This window comes from Melozone crissalis, unplaced genomic scaffold (genome assembly GCF_028551555.1).
Source record: "Melozone crissalis strain CALT ecotype California unplaced genomic scaffold, PUWL_Pcris_2 ptg000088l_1, whole genome shotgun sequence".
Taxonomy (NCBI): domain Eukaryota; kingdom Metazoa; phylum Chordata; class Aves; order Passeriformes; family Passerellidae; genus Melozone; species Melozone crissalis.
Window position 1 is genome coordinate 3,123,238 of NW_026535865.1, and position 19,427 is coordinate 3,142,664.

At 57.4% G+C, this 19,427-nt stretch overlaps 2 protein-coding genes across 2 annotated transcripts in view; both read right to left on the bottom strand.

Moving 5' to 3' along the window:
- The window catches only part of USE1 (unconventional SNARE in the ER 1), a 190,183-nt gene that overhangs the window by 19,158 nt on the left and 151,598 nt on the right, over window positions 1-19,427 (bottom strand). The gene's annotated exons all lie outside the window — the stretch shown is intronic.
- On the bottom strand, window positions 10,955-15,074 carry ARRDC2 (arrestin domain containing 2). Its single transcript, XM_054291202.1, has 8 exons — window positions 14,751-15,074; window positions 13,437-13,503; window positions 13,198-13,345; window positions 12,756-12,858; window positions 12,280-12,536; window positions 11,979-12,138; window positions 11,599-11,750; window positions 10,955-11,513 (listed from the first exon to the last, which is right to left on the bottom strand). The coding sequence occupies exons 1-8, from the start codon at window positions 15,025-15,027 to the stop codon at window positions 11,460-11,462; spliced, it is 1,218 nt and encodes a 405-aa protein (XP_054147177.1). The 5' UTR covers window positions 15,028-15,074; the 3' UTR covers window positions 10,955-11,459.

The window sequence follows — 19,427 nt, forward strand, 5'->3', positions numbered from 1 at the left end:
CAAAAAGCCCCAGCACTAAACACCAGCTACCAAAAAAACCCAAAAAATAAAAACCAAAAAACAAAACCCACCCCGCAAAAAAATAACTGGAAAAAAAAAACAGAAAACAAAATTAAATACAAACATTAAAAAATTAAAATAACTGCACCAAACAGCAGGGCTGAGATGGTTTTTCCTTGCCTGACCCCAGCAGATTACAGCAAGGATTTAGAGCCGGGGTTCAATACATGGGGCTGGGGAGGGCACAGCCAGGCAGCCAGGATGGGGGTGATCCATGGGGGCCCCCCCAGCCCCTTCCCGTCGGGCCACGCCGCCGCCTGGGGCCTTATCTGGGACAGAAAGGAGATGAAAAGCAATCTGTGGTTTGCTGTTCCTGGCGCAGCGGTGTTTTCTTGCTGACAGAGCAAAAGAAAAAAATGTTCAGAACCCAAGAGCGCCGTGGGTTTGGTATCACGGGGAACTCCAGGCGCACAGTGTGGTGTGTGTGTGTGTGTGTGTGTGTGTGAGGCACTGACACGCGGCCTCCTCGCTGCTGCTCGTGGCTCCACTCGTGTTTTTTGCAGAGTGTTTCGCTCAAACTGCGCTGGCAGAGCGGCGCCCGCGGGCGGAAACCGCGGCGGGGCCCGGTGGAGACAGAGCTGGGGCGGCTCCTGCAGCCAGACCTGCCCAAGGATGGGGGCTCGGCTGTGGGGACACTCCTGGTGCCGCAGGGATGCGGTGCTGCCATGAGCTCCCATGGCTGGGGTCTCATCCAGATTGTCGCAGACATCTTTCCATTAAAATCCTTCTTTAAGATTTTTCCTTCTGAGAAGATGAGAAGACTCAGAAACAAAATGAAAACAATGGTTATCTGCTGCTGTGGAATGCAACAGGTGCAGCTGTGATTGGTCTCATGTAGATGTTTAGAATTAATGATCAGTCACGGAAAAGCTGGCGCTCTCTCTCTCTGTCCGAGCCAGAAACCTTTGTTTTCTTTCTTTCCTTTCTATTCTTAGCTTAGCTAGCCTTCTGAGCTGAGACTTTTCCTTCTATTCTTTTTAGTATAGTTTTAATGTAATGTATATCATAAAATAATAAATCAAGCCTTCTGAACATAGAGTCAACATTCTCATCTCTTCCCTCTGTGAACACTGTCACACCAGATGGGACCCTGTCTGAACTCAGTGCATCCCTCTGGGTGTCCAGAGTTGCTGAGAACCTTGCCAGGGGGCTTGGAGACCCTGACATGCAGCCCAGAGCACCTGGGGATTTGATTTTGACCCCTGGAGCAAGTTACCAGCTTTGTATGAGGACATGAAAGTCACAGAAATTTAAATAGTATAATAATAAAATTATCACCGGGTGAAAATGTAGATTTTAGGGTTTTTAGAATGGGGGGTTTGGGGACAAGATGGAGGGACTTGGGTGTGTCCAGCCTTTCTTCTTCTTCTTCTTGTTCTCCATTTCCTGCAGTGATGTTGGCACTTTGGGATTGGTTTAGAGTAGAAGTGCACTGTCTAACATGGTGATAGGTATTGGGAATTAAGTGTAAATATGTTATAGGCAGTTTGTAGTATAAAAGGACAACACAGAGAGTGCCCTGTGGCTGCCCTGCTGAGCAGATCTCGGCTGGGCAGAAAGAAAATTTTATAGACAAGAATTAATAAACAACCTCAAGACCAAAAACTGAAGGGTTCTGACTCATCCTTTAGATGTGCTGGCTGAAACAGAGAAATCCTGCACATCTTGGGGCAGCAATTAACAACTAAGCTCACGAGAGGACCCCATGACCGTGCCACCAGCGCCGTGCCACCAGTGCCGTGCCACCAGGGCTGTGTCATCAGGGCCATGTCACCAGGACAGTGCCGTCAGTGCGGTGCCACCAGCGCAGTGCTACCATCAGTGTGCTACCAGTGCAGTCACTGTGCCACCAGGGCCATGTCACAGTGAGGTGCCACCAGGCAGTGTCACCATCACCATGCCACCAGCGCTGTGTCACCATCACCGTGTCACCAATGCAGTGCCGCCAGGCAGTGTCACCAGCGCCGTGCCACCATCACTGTGCCACCATCACCGTGTCACCAATGCAGTGCCACCAGCGCTGTGTCACCAGTACCGTGCCATCAGTGCAGTGTCACCAGTACCATGTCACCAGGGCCGTGTCACCGCTGCCCGGCTCAGCTGCCCGTGGAGCCACGAGGTGGCACCAGCCCCACGTCCCCAACCTCTCTGCAGAACAAATCCACCTCTCCCTCCCTGCCTGTGCGGCAGAGGCTGTGCCAGCCCCCCGTGCCTCTCCAGCCCCCAGATCCCTGGGGATGGGCTGGAGGGGGAAGCTCTGGCATCCTGCCATGCAGAAACCCGGCACAGAGATCAGATTGAGGGATTTTGTTGGGTTTGGGCGATGCCAGGCTCTCCTCAGAGCACACCAGGCTCATGTGGAGGAAGTATCCGGTTACAGACACGGAGGCACGCTCGGGTTTCAGCCCCAGCCCCTGTTTACAGCGGGTTTTGGGGGTCAGGGCGAAGAGGAGAAGCGCTGAGGGTCACTGGCAGCTCAGCACGCTCGGGTGGCAGCAGTAAACACACGGCCAGGCTCGGTGCCAGCCGTGCCAGTTAATCATTGCAGCCACGGAACGAGGTCACAGCAGGACAGCCAGGCATCAAAAACACCCTGGGCAGGGAGGGGACACAAAACCCCCCTCATGGGGTCCCATGCCATCCGTGGTGCCACTCACATCCCCTCTGACCCTTCAGGGATGGCCCTGTCCCCACCAATGGCTCTGTCCCCGCCGGTGGCCCCGTGCATTTTCCCCCACAGGTGTCCCAAGCTGGGCAGTGCTCTGCCACGTGGAGCCACGGACGTGCCAGGGAAAGCTAATCAAGCCAGGCTTGCCAATTAGTGCTAGAAAGCAGCTCAGGACTTGCTAATTAGTTTAAATTTCACACGACTGGTTCCCAAATGAGTCCCCAGGCGCCACACTGAGCTTGGTGACCCAAGGCCAGTTTTGGCAGGCAGGATGTGGCTTTGCCAGCTCCTCTGTCTCAGCACAGCACCCAGATGTGCCACAGGGCATTGGTGAGGCCTGGCAGGAGCCACTGCCACCCACAGCTCATTACACCCAGCAGGGCACTCATTACACCAACAGGGGACAGCTCTGGGATAAGCAGCCAAAATCCACCACAGCAGGGAAGACAAAGCTCAGCCCGGTGCCATGAGGATGCATCAACCCCAAAATCACTCCATGGGGTCCCCTGTTCACAGCCAGCAGTGCCCACACACCACTGGTGACAATTATCCCTGCCCTAAAAGGAAAAACCCTTTTCTCCCTGTTCCCACAGGGTCCCTGTGCTGTGTCCCCAAAAGCAAATGGCACTGGGGACACGGGCACAGGGATTGACCTGGCTCCACTTGCTCCTGTAGAGTGGAAAATTCAGCCCTGCATCCCAAGGAGCAGCTGGGGAAGGAGCTGCAGGGCGGTTGGGCAGCCTGGGGATTTGCTCTTGGCTCCCAGATTTTATGGAATCACTGGATCATTAAGGCTGGAAAAGCCCTCTGAGATCATCGAGTCCAGTTACTGATCCACCACTCACCCATGTCCCCAAGTGCCACAGCCACAGAGCTTTTCAATCCCTCCAGGGCTGTCACTCCACCACTGCCCAGGGCAGCCTGTGCCAGGGCTTGACAACCATTTCCATGAAGAAATTTCTCCTAATTTCTTCCCTAGTGTGACTTGAAGCCATTTCCTCTTGATTTTGGGGGATGTGATCTCAGAGATAGAACACAAAGTACCCAGAGGGGTTTGCTGAGGCCCCATCAGCATCAGCTCTTGGGGTGTCTGAGCGCCTGCAGGAGCAGAGGTCCATCCCTGCAGGCCCAGACTGATAATTTAACACCAGATTAAGTTGTTTTGCTCCCAGGTTGAGAAGTCTAACCTGTTTTCCAGCCTCGGGGAAGCCCTGTGGAGCCACCAGCCTGGCTCTAACAGGGGCAGAGGAGAAGGTCACAACCCTGCCACCCCCTCCCTCATCCATCCATCCCTTCCCTCATCCATCCATCCCTCTCCCAACCCTTTCCCTGCACCCAACACTATTTCCTGCTCCCCAAACCCCATCCTGGAGAAAAGCTGATGCCAGGGAGAAGTTTGAGCCCAGCCTGACCAGCAGCCATGGCCAGGGGCAGGATTATTTGCTGGGCAAAAAGCCACCAGTGCCACCACCTCCACAATGCCACCCGCTGCCAGGCAGATTAGCTGACTTAATCCCTAAGCAAACAAACTGATCCCTGGGATTTTTTTTCCTATTAATTATTTTATTTGAAGCAGAACTCAAAGGCAGCAGACAGCTCAGCTCATCCATCCCCAAGCACTGCAAAGCCCCTCTGAGCAGGATATCCAGCCCTGTGGTAGGAAACTTCTGCTGCTGGGGAATTGGGGTTTTCCTAGCTAAAAAACGCTTCTGGGACTCTTTTCTCTCCCAGAAAATAATCCAAAGGACTGCTGGTACAGGCAATTCTTTGGGTTATTTCCCCTGGGGGAAGGGGCTGCAGGACCCACAGCTGGACAGACGGACACATGTGGACAGACAGCTGGGCTCAGCTTGTTTTGAAAGTCACGGGGGTTTCAGCGGCAGCGTTTTGCAACCAGTCCGGTGTCACAACAACAACAACAGCTCGGTTCTGCCTCGCAAACAGGCCTCGGCTCTTTCCTGCTCGCGTCAGCTGCAGCAGCCTCACCCGGGCCGCGGCTGCTTCCAAACCCTGCCACGGAAAAACGACTCCAAACAGCAGCGAAAGTGAATTTGTCATCTCCCCCCCGCGCCCAGAGGGGCTCGGAGCTGCCCTGGGGGATGCTCAGATCACTGAAAACCCCTCGGGGATGCTGCGAGCCGCAGCATGCCAGCGGGGAGAAGTGGTTAATAAACCAAAGCCATCTTCTCCCTGCACACCCATGGCAGGAAGCGTTTTCTTTCCTGCAGTTTCAATGTTCTCGCATGGCCAGCTCAGCCCCTGGCACGGCCGGAGCTTTCCAGGCTTTGGCAGCCGCTATTGAATTACGGGATATTTTTTTTTTTCGTTTTGTTGTTTTATTTCAAAGGAAACTTTACAACAGTAGTAAAAGGAATCATAAACTCAGGGTGTCGGGAGGCGGGCGGCCGCGGGTATCGGGTGATCGGGAAGGGGAGGACGCTGCGCCCTTATCGCACACGCGCTCCCTCCCTGCCCCCTTGGCCGGAGGTTTCGCAGCACAAACATATTTTGCTCAAGCAGACGGCCAGAGTTGAGCTAAGGACAACCCGATAACCAGCGAGCCCCCCCCAAAAATCGCCTTTTCCCAGCAGTCTCCCCCATCTGTCTCATCCCAGCTTTGCAAAGATAAACACAGGAGCAAGAGCAGCCCCCCCTTCTCGCAGGGTGTTTACCAGCTCTTTGCAGGCAGATTCACTCTCCCTCATTTCTTCACACGCCAAAACCGCCGGGAAAGCGGAGGGAACCGGCTGGAGCCCCTCCGGGTCTGTCCGCAGCACCACAGCCGCCCTCCCCACCGGCACTGCCCGGCACAGCCACCTCCAACCAGCCCGGACCCCTCGGGCTATCGCTGCTCCATCGCTGGCCGGGATGCGGTGGCATTTACAGCGCTGCTCGGCAGGAAAATCCCTCTCCCTGCTCACAAAACCCCGCGAATTTAAAGATAACCCCGCGAATTTAGAGATAACCGCCTTCAGGTGGAGGGAAATGGGGAGGGGGCTCATTGCAGGATGCTGGTGGTGGTTGGAGCCCTCTCCTCCCCAAACCGAGCTTGGGATGAGTTTGGTTTTTTGTTTGTTGTTGAAATCAGCTCGAATTTGCTGCTTCTTGCAGGGTGATAGGACAGAAAAAAGGAGCTCAACCCGGTTTGTGAAGGGTTTGGGGTTGGGGCGTGGCAGGGAGGATCAGAGGCGTGGGGTTTGACAAGGCTGTCCGGTCACGGCTGAGGTGACAGGGACAGTGAGGGTGACAGCCACGCACTCCCGGCCTCTCAGCTGGGGACAGCTGTGTCCCCACCGACACACAGAGCAGTGACTGTGGTGCCCCTGGTGCCACACGAACAGGGTTTTGTCTGAGGGGTCAGGGCGTGGAGTGTCACTGTGCCACATCCCCCTGGGTACAGCGGGGAATGTCACAGTGCCACATCCCCCTGGACACAACGGGAGATGTCACAGTGTCACATCGGACACAGTGTGGGGTGTCACCGTGCCACATCCCCTCTGGGCACGGCGGGGAATGTCACAGTGCCATATCCCCATGGGCATGGCATGGCAATTGTCACCATGGGCACGGCTGGGGATGTCGCCATGCCACATCCTTGGCATGGCGGGGGATGTCACTGTGGGCAATGGTGGGGAATGTCACCATGCCATATACCCCTGGGCATGGTGAGGGATGTCACCGACCGTGCCACATCCCTCTGGGCATGGTGGGAGATGGCACAGTGCCACGTCCCCCTGGGCATGGCAGGAGATGTCACTGTGCCACATCCTGGGCATGCTGGGGGGTGTCACCGTGCCACATAGCCCTGGGCATGGCACAGGATGTCACCGTGCCACTTTCCCCAGGCCATGAAGGGAAATGTCACTGTCCCACATCGGACACGGTGGGGGATGTCACCATGCCACGTCCTCCTGTCCATGCCAGCCCACCCGTGGCTGCACAGTGACTCCTCTGTGGTTTGTGCAGCGGCTCCTGGCAGTGCTGGCAGCCCCAGCCGGGTGTGGAGCAGCGCTGGGAGCAAAGTCCATGGTGCCACATCCCTGGCACAGGGCACGGCCGTGCCACTCACGCGTGGCGTGGGAGCCGTGCCCCGTCCCCAAGCTCGCTGTTTGTGTGCCAACACATCACGTGCCGCCGCTGGATGACCCCGGAGGGGAAGATTTATTTTCTTTAAGCGTTGTTATTGTTGTTTTTTTTAACAAAGCCAAAATATTTGCGTCCCCAAGGGGACGGCTCTGGGTCACCGAGCATGGAACGCCAGTCTGGGGTCCCGGCAGGAGAGGGGACACCCGGCTCCGTGGGGAGGGTCCGGTGCCGGCGGCTCCGGCCCTGGCACGGTCTCAGTGTTTATACATAGACATGTTTGTGCGCGGCACCGGCCCCTTCCTCGCTCCCAAACAACTGGAGGAAAGTCAAAAAGTCACAAAAATTTTCCATTGCCTGAGGAAGGGAGGGAGTGAAGAGTGACTGTGCAAAGGGGCCGGGCAGTGCCAACAGCGGGGGACCCCAAATGAGGGGTCAGACGCTAAAAAAACCAAAGGGTTGGTTTTGATATAGTGAATAAAAGTGGCGGTTCGCTGCAAAGACAACACCGGTCATCATCGGGGTTTGTGGCGTGTCCCGGTGATGTCACCATGCTGCTGGCACCATGCTCACAGGGGACATGTGGCACGTGCAACACGGCCACCCGGCCACTCCAAACCCCGTTTTTTGCCATTAAAAAACCGGTTTGGAATTTAAAAAAAAAAAAAAATCCTGCGGTTTCTCTGCAGCATTTCCCCGCAGCCAGAGGGGCTCTCTGCCCGCACCAGGCTGGGGAAAAGCTGCGATTCCTGTCGAGCCGGCGGGGAAGGCCCCGGTGGTGCTGGGATGCGGGGACTTTGCCTGCGGTTTCCGTGGGCGGGAGCAGCTCCGGCAAACAGCGGCTGAGTCAGCGGGCGGAGGGCAGAGCGGTGCCGCCCCGGCATGTCGGGGTGCGCGGCTGCTTCCCGGAGCCCTGGCAGAGCTGTGCCGCACAAGGGGGAACCTCAGAGCCCCGACCCCAAAAATGCTGCCAGGGCAAGGCTCAGCCCTGGAGCCAACCCACAGCAAGGCCTGGTGCTGCTGGAGTCCCCCGTAACCCGGGCTGGGCAGGTCCCATATGCCCCATACGCTCCTGAGCCTCCTGCTGCCCACCCAGCATCCCTGATGCTGAATTTGGGCAGCGCCTGAACCCCGACCCCAGTGCATGGCCATTCCACTCCAGCCAAAACGTGGATTTATCATCCCCGTGCAAACAAACAGATGAGCCCCCGGTGGGTGCCCCTGGGCAGTTCTGGGGTGAGCTGCACCCCGCAGGGCTCGGCCCAGCTGCGATGGGGGAAGGCGGTGCTTGTTTTGAGAGCTGGACGGGAGCCCGGGCCGGAGGCAGCAGCGGCTCAGTTAATCCCGGCCCTCGCAGGGCTGAGCCAGCCCCGGCACATTCTGTCCCTGGCAGCGCCGGGACGGCCACAGGCTTGGCGTGTCACTGTCCCCCCGCCACCGACCCCCGGTCACCGGACAGCAGCCTCGGCTGGGCCACCGTGATGGCACCGAGCATCCTCCGGGGGCTGGGGGAAAGGGGAGCCTCAAAATGCTGCAGAAAGGGGCTGCAGGATCGGGGTGTCCCTGCAGAGCCGTGAGCTGCTCTGGGGAGGGGGTTCCCAGCAGCTCTGCGGGGGAATTTTGGGATTTCAGTTCCCCGGAATTTTGGGGCTGAAAAGCAAAACTGACAGGCTAGAGGAGCAGGGGGTGGTTTCCGTGCCCCTCGCAAGGAGCAGGTTCTGACGGACGGTCCGGGCAGCATTTTCCAGCGCACGGGGCCAAGAGCTATAAATAATCCCGGCACTGTAATTGCATCACGCGCCTCCCGGCCGGGGTCGGTCCCGGTGCTGCCGCGGGGCCGTTCCGGCTCCGCAGCCCCCCGGGCAGCCCCAGCCCCCCGGGCCAATAAACCTGGATCGGCCCGGGCTGCTCAATCAGGACTTTGGAGCCGGGGCGGATAAACAACAGGAGGCTGCAGCGCTGCCAGCAGTTGTGAAAGCGCTGCCTGGAAGGGTCCGCACCGTGCCCTGGCTCCAAGCGTCCAGACGAGGTATTTTTAGCCCCTCCAGGGTTCAGGATTGAGGATTCAGGATGAGTGCAGCCCTTTCCTGGCAGGAGCCCCAGCTTGGCCATCGCCCCCCAACCTCGCTGCGCTACTGCCCGACTGTACGGAAAAGCCTGGGGGCGTTGACAAGAATCCCAGCTGGACAGATCGCTGCCACACGGGCACCGGGAGCGCTGCCCACCGGCCTTGCTGGCCTGTCCCCGTCACCGTGTGACTCATTTCACAGAGAGACTCGGCAGGACAGGCACGGGGGCCTGGGCACTCGCCTCCCCCTCGGGCCCCGGGAATAAACAGCCCCTTGTGCAGCCGGGGCAGATGATGCAGGGCTGACCAGCAGCCCCCTGATGGCACAGAATGGCTCCCTTGTGGCAGGCTGGGATCACAGGGCTGCCTTCGGGGACATCTTCACCTGAGGGGCGGAGTGCTGTGCTTCGTGTCGCCTTTGATGTCACCAAAAAAGCCCCAAGAGGCCACAGCACACCAGGCACTGCTGTTGTTGCTGCCAGCGGCAGATCCAGACACGATCCCCCCAAACGGGGATGCAAACAAATTCCCTGCGAGGCTGGTTAATCCTCCCCCAGGGAAAATTAATCAGAGCGCCAGGGATGCCAAATAAAAAGCAGATTTGAATAAAGGTTGCAGGAGCACCAGGTTCTCACAGGCAAACACACACAGGGACAAGCTCTCTCCTCTGGCCCAGGGCAGGAGCACGTGCTCTGATGCAGCTGCGGGGCTGAGCAGCTCAGCAAATAAAAAAAAAATAAAAGTGTGGGGGGGAAAATCACATTCCAGTGGCAGCATTTTTAAGCAGCACAATCCATGGAAGACAAAACTAAAGCCCTGATTCAAACCCTGCCTTGCATGCACCAAGATTTGCCATGCTCAGTGGAGATGTGGAGCACAGAAATGCTGTGAAAAACCAAATTCCAGCCCAAGGAAGCAGGTGAAGGAGCCTTCCCTGATCCTCCCAGGCAGCACAGCATGGGGCTGATCCCAGCCCTCCTTGGGACTGGCTGAGCCAATGCAGGAGTGTCCCAGCTCCCAGCTGGACCTGCTGGGTCCCTGCCAGGATTCCAGGAAGGAGGAGAATGTGTCTGTCCTCCCAGAGCCTGGACATAAACAGGAAGCAAGTGTGGAAAAATACAACAGGTTTGCTCATAACCCTGCATCCCAGGTAAGGGGAAAAGTGCCCAAACTGCCCAGATGTGGAGGAGCTGGAGGTTCAAGGGACCAAACACACAGGGAGCAGTGCTGGCTGAGTGACCAGTTAATCCCAGTGCAGGACTGAGCACAGGGTAGAGATGGACTTCCAAATCCCAACAGCCACAGCATGGCTCCAGACAACAGGAAGAACAGAAAACTATCCAGGCAACAGTTTTGGTTTAAAGAATTTATTTCAGACAAAAAATTCCCCACCAAAAAGTCGTACAAAAAGAGTAGAGACAAAGAGTGGTCATTACAAAAGTGTTCACAGATAGAAAAGACTCATCTGAGCAACCCCAGCACAGAGCCCAAGGCACGCTGGCATCGGTTTGTGCACGGCCAGGGATTGTCTCAGTGAGGGAATGCAAAGGTCCTCAGCCCCCAAACTCTGCTCAGGTCCTCCTGCAGTGAGCAGGGTCAGCCCCTGCCTCCTGACCACAACACCCAGCTCACCCTTCCCATACTGGTTCCCACCCAGTGAGCACAGGCTGCTGCTGTGGGCCTCTGACACCTCAAGGACTCCCAGCCCTGAAGGATTCACACCAACTCCACACTTTCCATCAGCACCTGTGGCTGCCACCAGCCTTACACCGGGCTTCCCTCTCTCTTCCTTGGCCACCAGGCACAGCTCCGGCCCCCTGTGCTGGTACCACAGTTTGAGGGTTGGTTTCAGCCCCATCTTGGGGGAGGCACCAGCACACTCTGCAGGTTTGGTGCTGACACTCACAAACCAGCTTTCCTGTTCTTAGCAAACAGCACCAAAACACTGCTACAGATCTTAAATTCATCCCCCAAGTCCTTGTATCAGCCCTTGGAGGCCTTCAGAGTTTGGTTAAGTGGCTCAAACCATTCACCCCACAGGTGCGCACAGGCTTGTGGCAAAGATTATCAGCAGTGGCTGAGCCCTCTATTTCATCCAGTCAGGAAAGGACCTTTCACTGCCTTGGGGACCTGCAGTCCTGGCGAGCCACAGGCAAAGGGCAGCACCTGCATCACCCCAGGGCCCAGCCCTGAGCACCATCCAAACAAACACTCTCCAGTAATCCTGAGAAACACCTCCAAGCTCCTGCTCTGCACACCAGGAGCTGACAGAAGTTTTCAGAGCACGGCACTGCAGGCAAGGGGAGAGCAATCTGGGCTTGAATTCCCTGTTCCAACCCCAAAATCCCAGGGCACTTCTGCACCCTGCGTGTCCCACCCGGCTCCTCGTGTTCTCCTACCCGTGCCGGGGCCACTGCCCCGCGCTGGCTCTGGGCCTGGGGACAGTGACGACAGGAGTGGCCGAGAGCTGTGAGCAGGGTCGGGGTGGCACGTGCCCGTTCCCAGACCCCAGTGCTGTGAGGCTGCAAGCTGCCATCCCCAGGGATCGTCACGCTGCCGCACGCAGCCAGAGCGCTCCTCTCAGCAGGTCATGCAGCGCGGGCGGATGCCGTCTGACGCCGGGTTGGGATCCACCTGCAGAGCCAAGGCCACAGTCAAAACCCCGAGCAGTGGCACATGCCAGGCTGCAGCAGCCTCCCAGCCCAGAGGGATGAATCACCTCTGAGTAGAGCGGGGGTGGTCGGAAGCGGAATTCCTGGATGTAGGCGAAGAAGGGACCCTCCAGGATGTCCCCGAGCTCGCTGCGGCACGGGGGAGCCAGGCTCTGCTCGGCCTCGGGGCTGGACACCACTGCTGAGTACTCAGGGGGGGCTGCAGAGAAAGGAGAGCCATCAGGGAATAGCAAACACTCTCCATAAATAGGGGACATGCAGGTAAAAGGGCTTCAAACCCACTACTCCCCAAACCCTCTCAGTTCCCTGAGGAAGGAACCCAGGAAATCGAGCACCACACCCAAAAATTAGGTTAGAAAAAAGCCACACTGGCCTAGTTGAGAACTTTGTGTCTCACTCTCCTGACCAGGGAGAAGGAGATGCTCACCCTCCAGCTGCTCTGGGATGGTGCTGAGCCAGTCCAGGTTGACGCTGTACTGGCTGCTGACACTGGAGGTGCGGCTCCCAAAGGGATGGAGGGGGATGGTCCCAATGACCAGAGGCAGCTCAAGGAGCAGCTTGGACGTCCCAGGAATATCCACACAAACCTGCCAAGACAGGGAAGGGCAGGGAAGCTCAGCTTGGTGGTGTTTTCCCAGTCTGGAGATAGGGAAGAGCAGGGAAGCTCAGCCTGGTGGTGTTTTCCCAATCTGGAAGGGCACAAAGGGATCCCTGCAGAGCTCCCTCACCTTCAGGGAATATTCCACCTGGATGATGCGGCACTGGAGGATGGACGGCCCCACGGGCGGGATCTTCAGCGCCCGGCCGTGCCACACCTCCCTCTTCCCAGCTGGAATGGGGTCCCCAGTGATGCTGGTCACCACTGACTTCTTCTGCTTCTTGGTGCCCCGGGCGATGAAGGTCTGGGTCTGGATGATGGCGGCCTTGGGCACCACGGCCCGGCTGGTGCAGTTGTCAATCTCAGCAAAGATGGGGATGACCTCACCTGCCAAAACAGACACACATTTGTTGGAGGAGGGGAGGCAGAGCCCAGTTCTGCCTCAAGAACTGCTGCACAACCCCCAACTGAGGGTTGGCCATGCTGTCTGATAGAGCAGGCACGTGGGTTCATCCAAGGATGCTGCCCACACTAAAGCTCTCTGATTTCCTGGCAGCTCCCAGTGACCCAAACCCCCTCCTCAAGGGCCCCAGCACCTGGTCTCACCTGGGGTGTAGCCTTTTCGGTCAATCTTGGCAGTCACAGACACTTGGCCACGGTTGCAGTACCAGGCACGAGCAAGTTTCTCCTTAGCACCTGCCTGGGGAGCCTGGAGAAAGGGAAATATTTTGGCTATTTAGTAACTAAGGATGAAACTCGCAGCAATCACCTCCCTGGCACCAAGAACCTGCTGGGGAGCATCAGCAACTTCTCAGGTATCTGATGCAAGAAGCTGTTGCAATGTATTAAAGTTTCCAAAACCAAAGAGGCACAGCTGACCTCTGCCCAGCCCAGGTAAGGCTGGAGGGCACAAGTTACAGGGGGGAAACATTCCCTCAGCAAATCAGGCCTGCATTGTGATGCTGAAGGGGAGGCAGACACCTTCCCTGTGGGCTCTTTGGGTAAATTTTGGATGTCAGAGTTCTGGGGTGGAGAAGGGGGAGCTCACCAGCAGTGCAGGGGTGTTTATGTCGATGGGTTCAATCACAGTGAACTCCTTCTTTGCTTTCTTCACTGTTGACCAGGGTCTGTGCAGCTTGGCCTTCACCCAGTAGCGCACACTGCCGTGCTTCCCCTCAAAGGAGGTGGCCAGGGTTCTGGGCATGAGCAACAAAAAGTTTTAGAAAGGTTTTGCTCAAAAAAATCACATTTTCAAGATGACCTCTCCCCCCAAAAATGCCAACTTACTCGGGGAGCTGGAAGGTGAAGGGGAACTCGTGCTTTCCTGCCTGCAGCACAGTGGCCTCACCATTGTCTGTGGGCAAAACAGATTGTGGAGGATTAGCTCCCTCCTCCAGAACCTCCTCCCCAGGCAGGTCACAGAGGTGTGCAGCACCCAGCAAGGAGCAGCACGAGGGCACAGCAGAGTTTCTGCCAGGGCTGAGCCGCAGCAGCTGTGACACAAGAGCTGGGCACTGTCTGCATTCCGTGCGTCTGCAGACGGGCACGGCCCAGGGGCACCTCCTTGGAGAGCTGGGCAGCTTCCCCAGGTGGGCTGTGCTTCACCCTCACCCCACGGCCTTCACCCTCACCTTCAGCCACCTCACCCCACAGCTTTGGAGTGAGAGACCAAGATGCCTAGCTGGAGGGAGCCAAGCCCCCATGCCCCTCAAGAATTTGCACCCCAGGGCTGAAGGGCTCATTAAGGCTGCTCAAAACAAGCTCCTGAACCTCCACACTTTCCCAACATCGCTTCCCTGCCATAAACAGATCAGAGAAAAGGAGTACTGTCCCCAGCCAAGGTGCCCTGCACAGCAGCATCATCATCCAGCTGTGCACCCCAAGATTACGGGGTGCACCAGAACGTGAAGTGTCTGCAGGGACCTCCACAGAGCGCTCAGACCCTAAGGCACCCAAATTTCAGCTTGTCTGTGTGTCATGCCCTCAGCAGCCAGGCTGAAACCCAAATCCCTGCAGTTTTGGGGTGCCATGCACCCCGATTTCAGGTGTCTGGAGCCCTCAGCAAATAAGCTGTCCCCTGCATCCAAATCCCTGCAGTTCTGGGGTGCCATGAACCCCAATTTCAGCCGGCTGGGGTGTCTGAAGCCCTCAGCAACCCAGGCACCCAAATCCCTGCAGTTTTGGCATGCCATGCTCCCCGATTTCATCCGGCTGGAGTGTCTGGAGCCCTCAGCAGCCCAGGCTGTCCCCTGCAGTTTTGGGGTGCCATACACCCCGATTTGTGCAGGCTGGGGTATCTGGAGCCCTCAGCAACCCACGCTGCCCCACATCCAGATCCCTGCAGTTTTGGGGTGCTATGCACCCCGATTTCAGTCTGCTAAAACGTCTGGAGCCCTCAGCAGCCAGGCTGGCCCCTGCACCCAGATCCCTGCAGTTTTGGGGTGCCATGCACCCCGATTTGTGCCGGCTGGGGTGTCTGGAGCCCTCACCAGCCGAGGCTGCCCCACAGCCGCGCTGTCCCAGCCCCTGCGGTGCCCGCTGCCCTCACCCGCCAGAGGGGCTCCGCACCCGGAGCTCCCCCCGGGTCAGGGTCTGCCGTACCTGGCGGTGCCATCAGCGTGTCTCGGTGGCTCAGAAACTCCACCTGGTCGCTGTAGCTCTGCGTGTAGGCGGTGCTGGAGCCGGCGCTGCGGGACTCGGTCCAGTGGACGCGGGCAGCGCCCATGGCCCTGAGGCGCAGCGCCCCGAGCCGCGCGGCCGCCGCCAGCTCCAGCACCACGCGGCCCGACACGGCCTGCCCGGGGCTGAAGGCGGCCGGGCCGTCCCGCTCGGCGCCTTCCAGCACGATGGAGAAGCGTTTGAGGCGATCGAAAATCATGGCGCTGCTCAGCCCAGACCGGCGCGATGCGGCTGAACCCGGCTCGGCTCGGCTGAGCCCGGCTTTAAGCGGCCGGCGCGGCCGGGGGCGGCCCCGGCGGGGCGGGACGGGCCGGGCCGGGCTCAGCAAAACAAGGCAGGGAGCATGTGCGGATCGGCCCCTGGAGCTCCGCCGGCGGGGTGGGACCGTGCGGGGCCGGGGCTAGTCCCAGCCGGGCTCCCCGACTTATCCCGGGGCCGCACCGAGACATTGCTGCGGGGCCGGGGCTGGGCAGGGGCTGAGCGCTGCTGGTGCTCGGGGGAGACTCCCTGTCTGCTGCCATCAAGGCTCCCTGCAGCTCCCATCCTTAACCCTAAACCTTCTCTAGCTTCTGTACGTGCTTCACAAATTTCCCTTCCAGCTCCATCCTTGCCCCCTCCCAAATTTTCCCTCCAACTCCATTCTTGCCCTCCAAAACTCCCTTCCAGCTCCTATTGACCCTCAAAATCCCCTTCCAGCCTGCATTCTTGACCCCCAAAACTCACTTCCAGCTCCTGTTCTTGTCCCCCAAAACTCCCTTCCAGCTCCTATTCTTGACCCTCAAAATCCCCCTCCAGCTCCTATCCTTGCCTTTCAAACTCCTTTCCATCTCCTAACCTTGCCCCTCAAAATCCCCGTCCTTGCCCCTCAAAATCCCCATCCTTGACCTCCAAGCCCTCCTCTAATTTCCATCCTTGCCCCCCAAACTTCCCCTCCACCTCCATCCGTGTCCCCTGAATCTCTTTTCTGGCTCCCATCCTTGCCCCTCAAGCTCCCTCACCAGCTTCTATCGTTACCCCCCAAAATCCCCATCCTTGCCCCTCAAACTCCCCTTGCAACTCCAGTCCTGACATCCCATCCCATCTTTGACCAGAATCCCATTCCCGGTGGGCTGTGGTCAGGGGGGATTCCTCCCTCCTCCAGTGCCCCCAGGCCAGAGCCGAGGGCCACACCCTACCCTGACCCACATCCTTCCCTCCCCAGGAGCCATTCCCAGGGCTGGGAACCGGCCCCAGCTGGATCTGGGCTCCTGACACACGCGGGGATGCCTGGGACATCACTCAGTTCTAAGAAATCAAGAACTGGCTGGGGTTCAGCTTGTGCAATGACAGGGTGAGCAATCCCTGTGCTTTTTAACCAGGCGAGCGCCAGTTTTCCACCAGATCCTGCTGGGATTGGTGTCCAAAACCCAGTGAGAAATTCCACCTGCATGGGCAGGAGCAGCTCCATGCTGGTGCTCAGATGGGGTAAAACAGTGGAAAGTGGGAATTGGTGATTCCCAGGGTGGACATCACCATCAGCAGCACTCTGAGATGTTGTAAAAGGGAGGAGAAAGGAATCTGTGCCCCCAAAAGGGTTAATGCAGCCTTAGAAACTTCCACTTTCGGGATGGCTGTTGTGTTTGTGGAGCAGCAGAGCCCTGCACCCCTGGCATGGGCAGGGGATGAGACAGAACAGGCATTAAAAATGTTACTCAGCATTTGGCTGCCTGAGTTTTGGGGATTCCCAGGGGGGACATCACCATCAGCAGCACCCTGAGATGTTGTAAAAGGGAAGAAAAAGGAATCTATGCCTTAGAAACTTCCACTTTGGGGATGAATGTCATGTTTGTGAAGCACCAGAGCCCTGCACCCCCAGCACAGGCCAGGGATGAGACAGAACAGGCACTAAAAATGTTACTCAGCATTTGGCTGCCTGAGTTTTGGGGATTTTTGAGTTGCTCCCAGCCATGCCGGGCAGGAGCTGCTGCGCTGAACTCGGCTGATCACAGCCTCTGAAAAAATGAGCTGGGCTGAAGCCTGGCACTGCTTTTAGCTGTTTCCAAGGCTGGACTGGAATTGTTTGCCTCCCTCCCCAGGGGAAGGGGACTGTGGTTTGTTTTATGTGCACGGCCATTTGCTGCCACGGGCAAACATGAATCATAGCAAAAGCTCCGAGGGAGAGGGAAAGGAGGAAGGAAGGCACGTCACAGCACGAGTTCACTGGTGACACCAGCTCTGGGAAAGAGCCTGGTGTCCCTGCAGTGACATGAGAGGTGGGGAGGCTCTTGAGAGGGGCTGGAGCCTTGGCTGGGCCCCTCTCTTCGCTTGGCATCCTGCTCTTCCTCCTCCTCCTCCTCCTCCCGGCACACACCCCTGGGCTGTGACTCAGCCCTCGCCCACGGGATGCAGATCCCTGCAAACCAAACTAAACCCAACCAAACTAAACTACACCAAACCTCCCTCCCGTGGCACGCGATGCCCTCAGCTGTGCCATACAGGGAGGGAGGGCAGCTCCTCACTGACCCTCTGGGACCCCCACACCCAGACAGGGTCTCTCCTCTCTCCTGCCCAGGTGGGGAGCACAGCCAAGGGTTTTCCTTTCAGGTGCCCAAGGCAAGCGCAGCCAGGCCGGGCACAGCGCTCAGGGCATCATCTCCAACTCTTCAGCCCCATCTAGAGTCTGGCCAGGCTGGAGCTGCTCCCAGCAGGACAGGAGCTGACAGCCTGCCCTGCTCATGGGGGGCTGCACCTTCCCTGAAACGCTGCTGCGACCTGGTGGCTCTCGGAGTCACACGAGAAGGGAATGCAGCAGGTAAATGGGGAAGGCAGCAGCCCAGGATGGGGGTGAGATGGGACAGAGCAGAGCCTGGCACAAACACGTGCTGCCAGGCTGAGGAACCAGCCAGATTTGGGATTGCTGTGTAGGAACAAGGATTAAGGTGCTGCTTGAGGCCACCCCACAAAGGAAGGAGAGCCCTGATGCCAGAACTCTTCTGAAAATAAAATGGCTTCTGGATATTTGTCTCTCAGTAGGGCAGGAACTACACCTTTGGGAAGTGCTGCAGGATCCTCAGAGAGAAAAGATCACTGCACAACAATTATTTATGTTTCCTATCCTCCCATCATGTCACGCAGAAGAGTCCGGGGCTCTCCTTGTGCTGCCTTTGCCCATTAACCCCCTGTGTTCCTCTCCCCCTGCTCCCTCTCTCAGAAGATTACACAACACACGTTTAAAGGCCCTGCCTGAACATCCTCCTTGCACACTTTTTTCTTGTCTCTCAGCGCAGCACCCCAGCGCCAGCACTCACCACCCTGCCAGGGAACTGCAGATAAACTCAGCTGAGGGGAGAGCAGGAGGGAGGGCGCTTATCTGTGCCCAGCTCCCCTCCTCTGCACTGCCTCGTTACCATGACAAAACCTGCGCTTTTTAAACACCACGCACACACGGCTGATCTCGTGGAGAAGCAACAAGAAAGGAGCAGTCACAGGGCCTGGCTGGCGGATGGTGGCACGTTTCTCACCAGCTGACATCGGGAAGGCCCTCACGCTGCTGTTGGGGACAGAACAGCGGACAGCAGGATCCTAAGGAAGTTATTTTGGCTGCAGGACAGCCCCTCTCTGCTGTTCATTCCCATAAAACACCCCGGTGATCGCACGTGTCCCTCTCACAAGGCAGAACAGGAATCTGTGTGTGGACAGAGATAATAAAACCCAAGTTCTGGTGAGGCTCTCTGCTCTCCAGGCAGTCCCTGTGCAGTCAGGAAGGGCCAGGAGCCATCAGCTCTGAGCTGCAGGTGTGCAGGGTGCCTGTGAGCAGCTCCTGCAATTCCTGCAGCCCTTGCCCTTGCCCAGATGGCTCCAGGGCTCCTGGAGCTCACAGCCCCAGCAGCAAAATCCAAATGTGCTGGCAGCAGCTTGTGGCTTCCCTCCAGATATTCTCTGCAGGGATAATGGGGGACAAAACTCACCCTGTCACCTCAGAGCTAATGGGACACAAGAATTGCATGACCAAGTGCTCAGGAGCTTCACTGTTGGAGAAGGGATTAATTGTGATTTGGACACTTTGTACAGGTGCAGTTCCTGCAATTCCTGCAGCCCTTGCCCTTCCCCAGATGGCTCCAGGGCTCCTGGAGCTCACAGCCCCAGCAGCAAAATCCAAATGTGCTGGCAGCAGCTTGTGGCTTCCCTAGAGACATTCCCTGCAGGGATAATGGGGGATAAAACTCACCCTGTCACCTCAGAGCTAATGGGACATGGACCAAGGACTGCATGACCAAGTGCTCAGGAGATTTACTGCTGGAGAAGGGATTAATTGTGATTTGGACACTTTGTAGAGGTGCAGCTGCCAAGGGGACATCCTTAGGCACAGCATGGAAGAGCTGCTGCCAAAAGACACAAACTCCAGAGCAGTGCAGGTGTTTGGGGCAGATGGCATGGCACAGTTGTCCAGAAATAGAGAAAATTACCTTTACAGTACAGTCCAGAGACAGGAAAACCTCCAGGAAGCCAACTCAGGTCCTCTTTCCATCCCTCCACTTTATTCCTGTAACATCTACATTTGCCAGATTGGGCTGGTAAAATTCTGGGTTGCACTTGGCTACTGATACATTGAAATGCCCT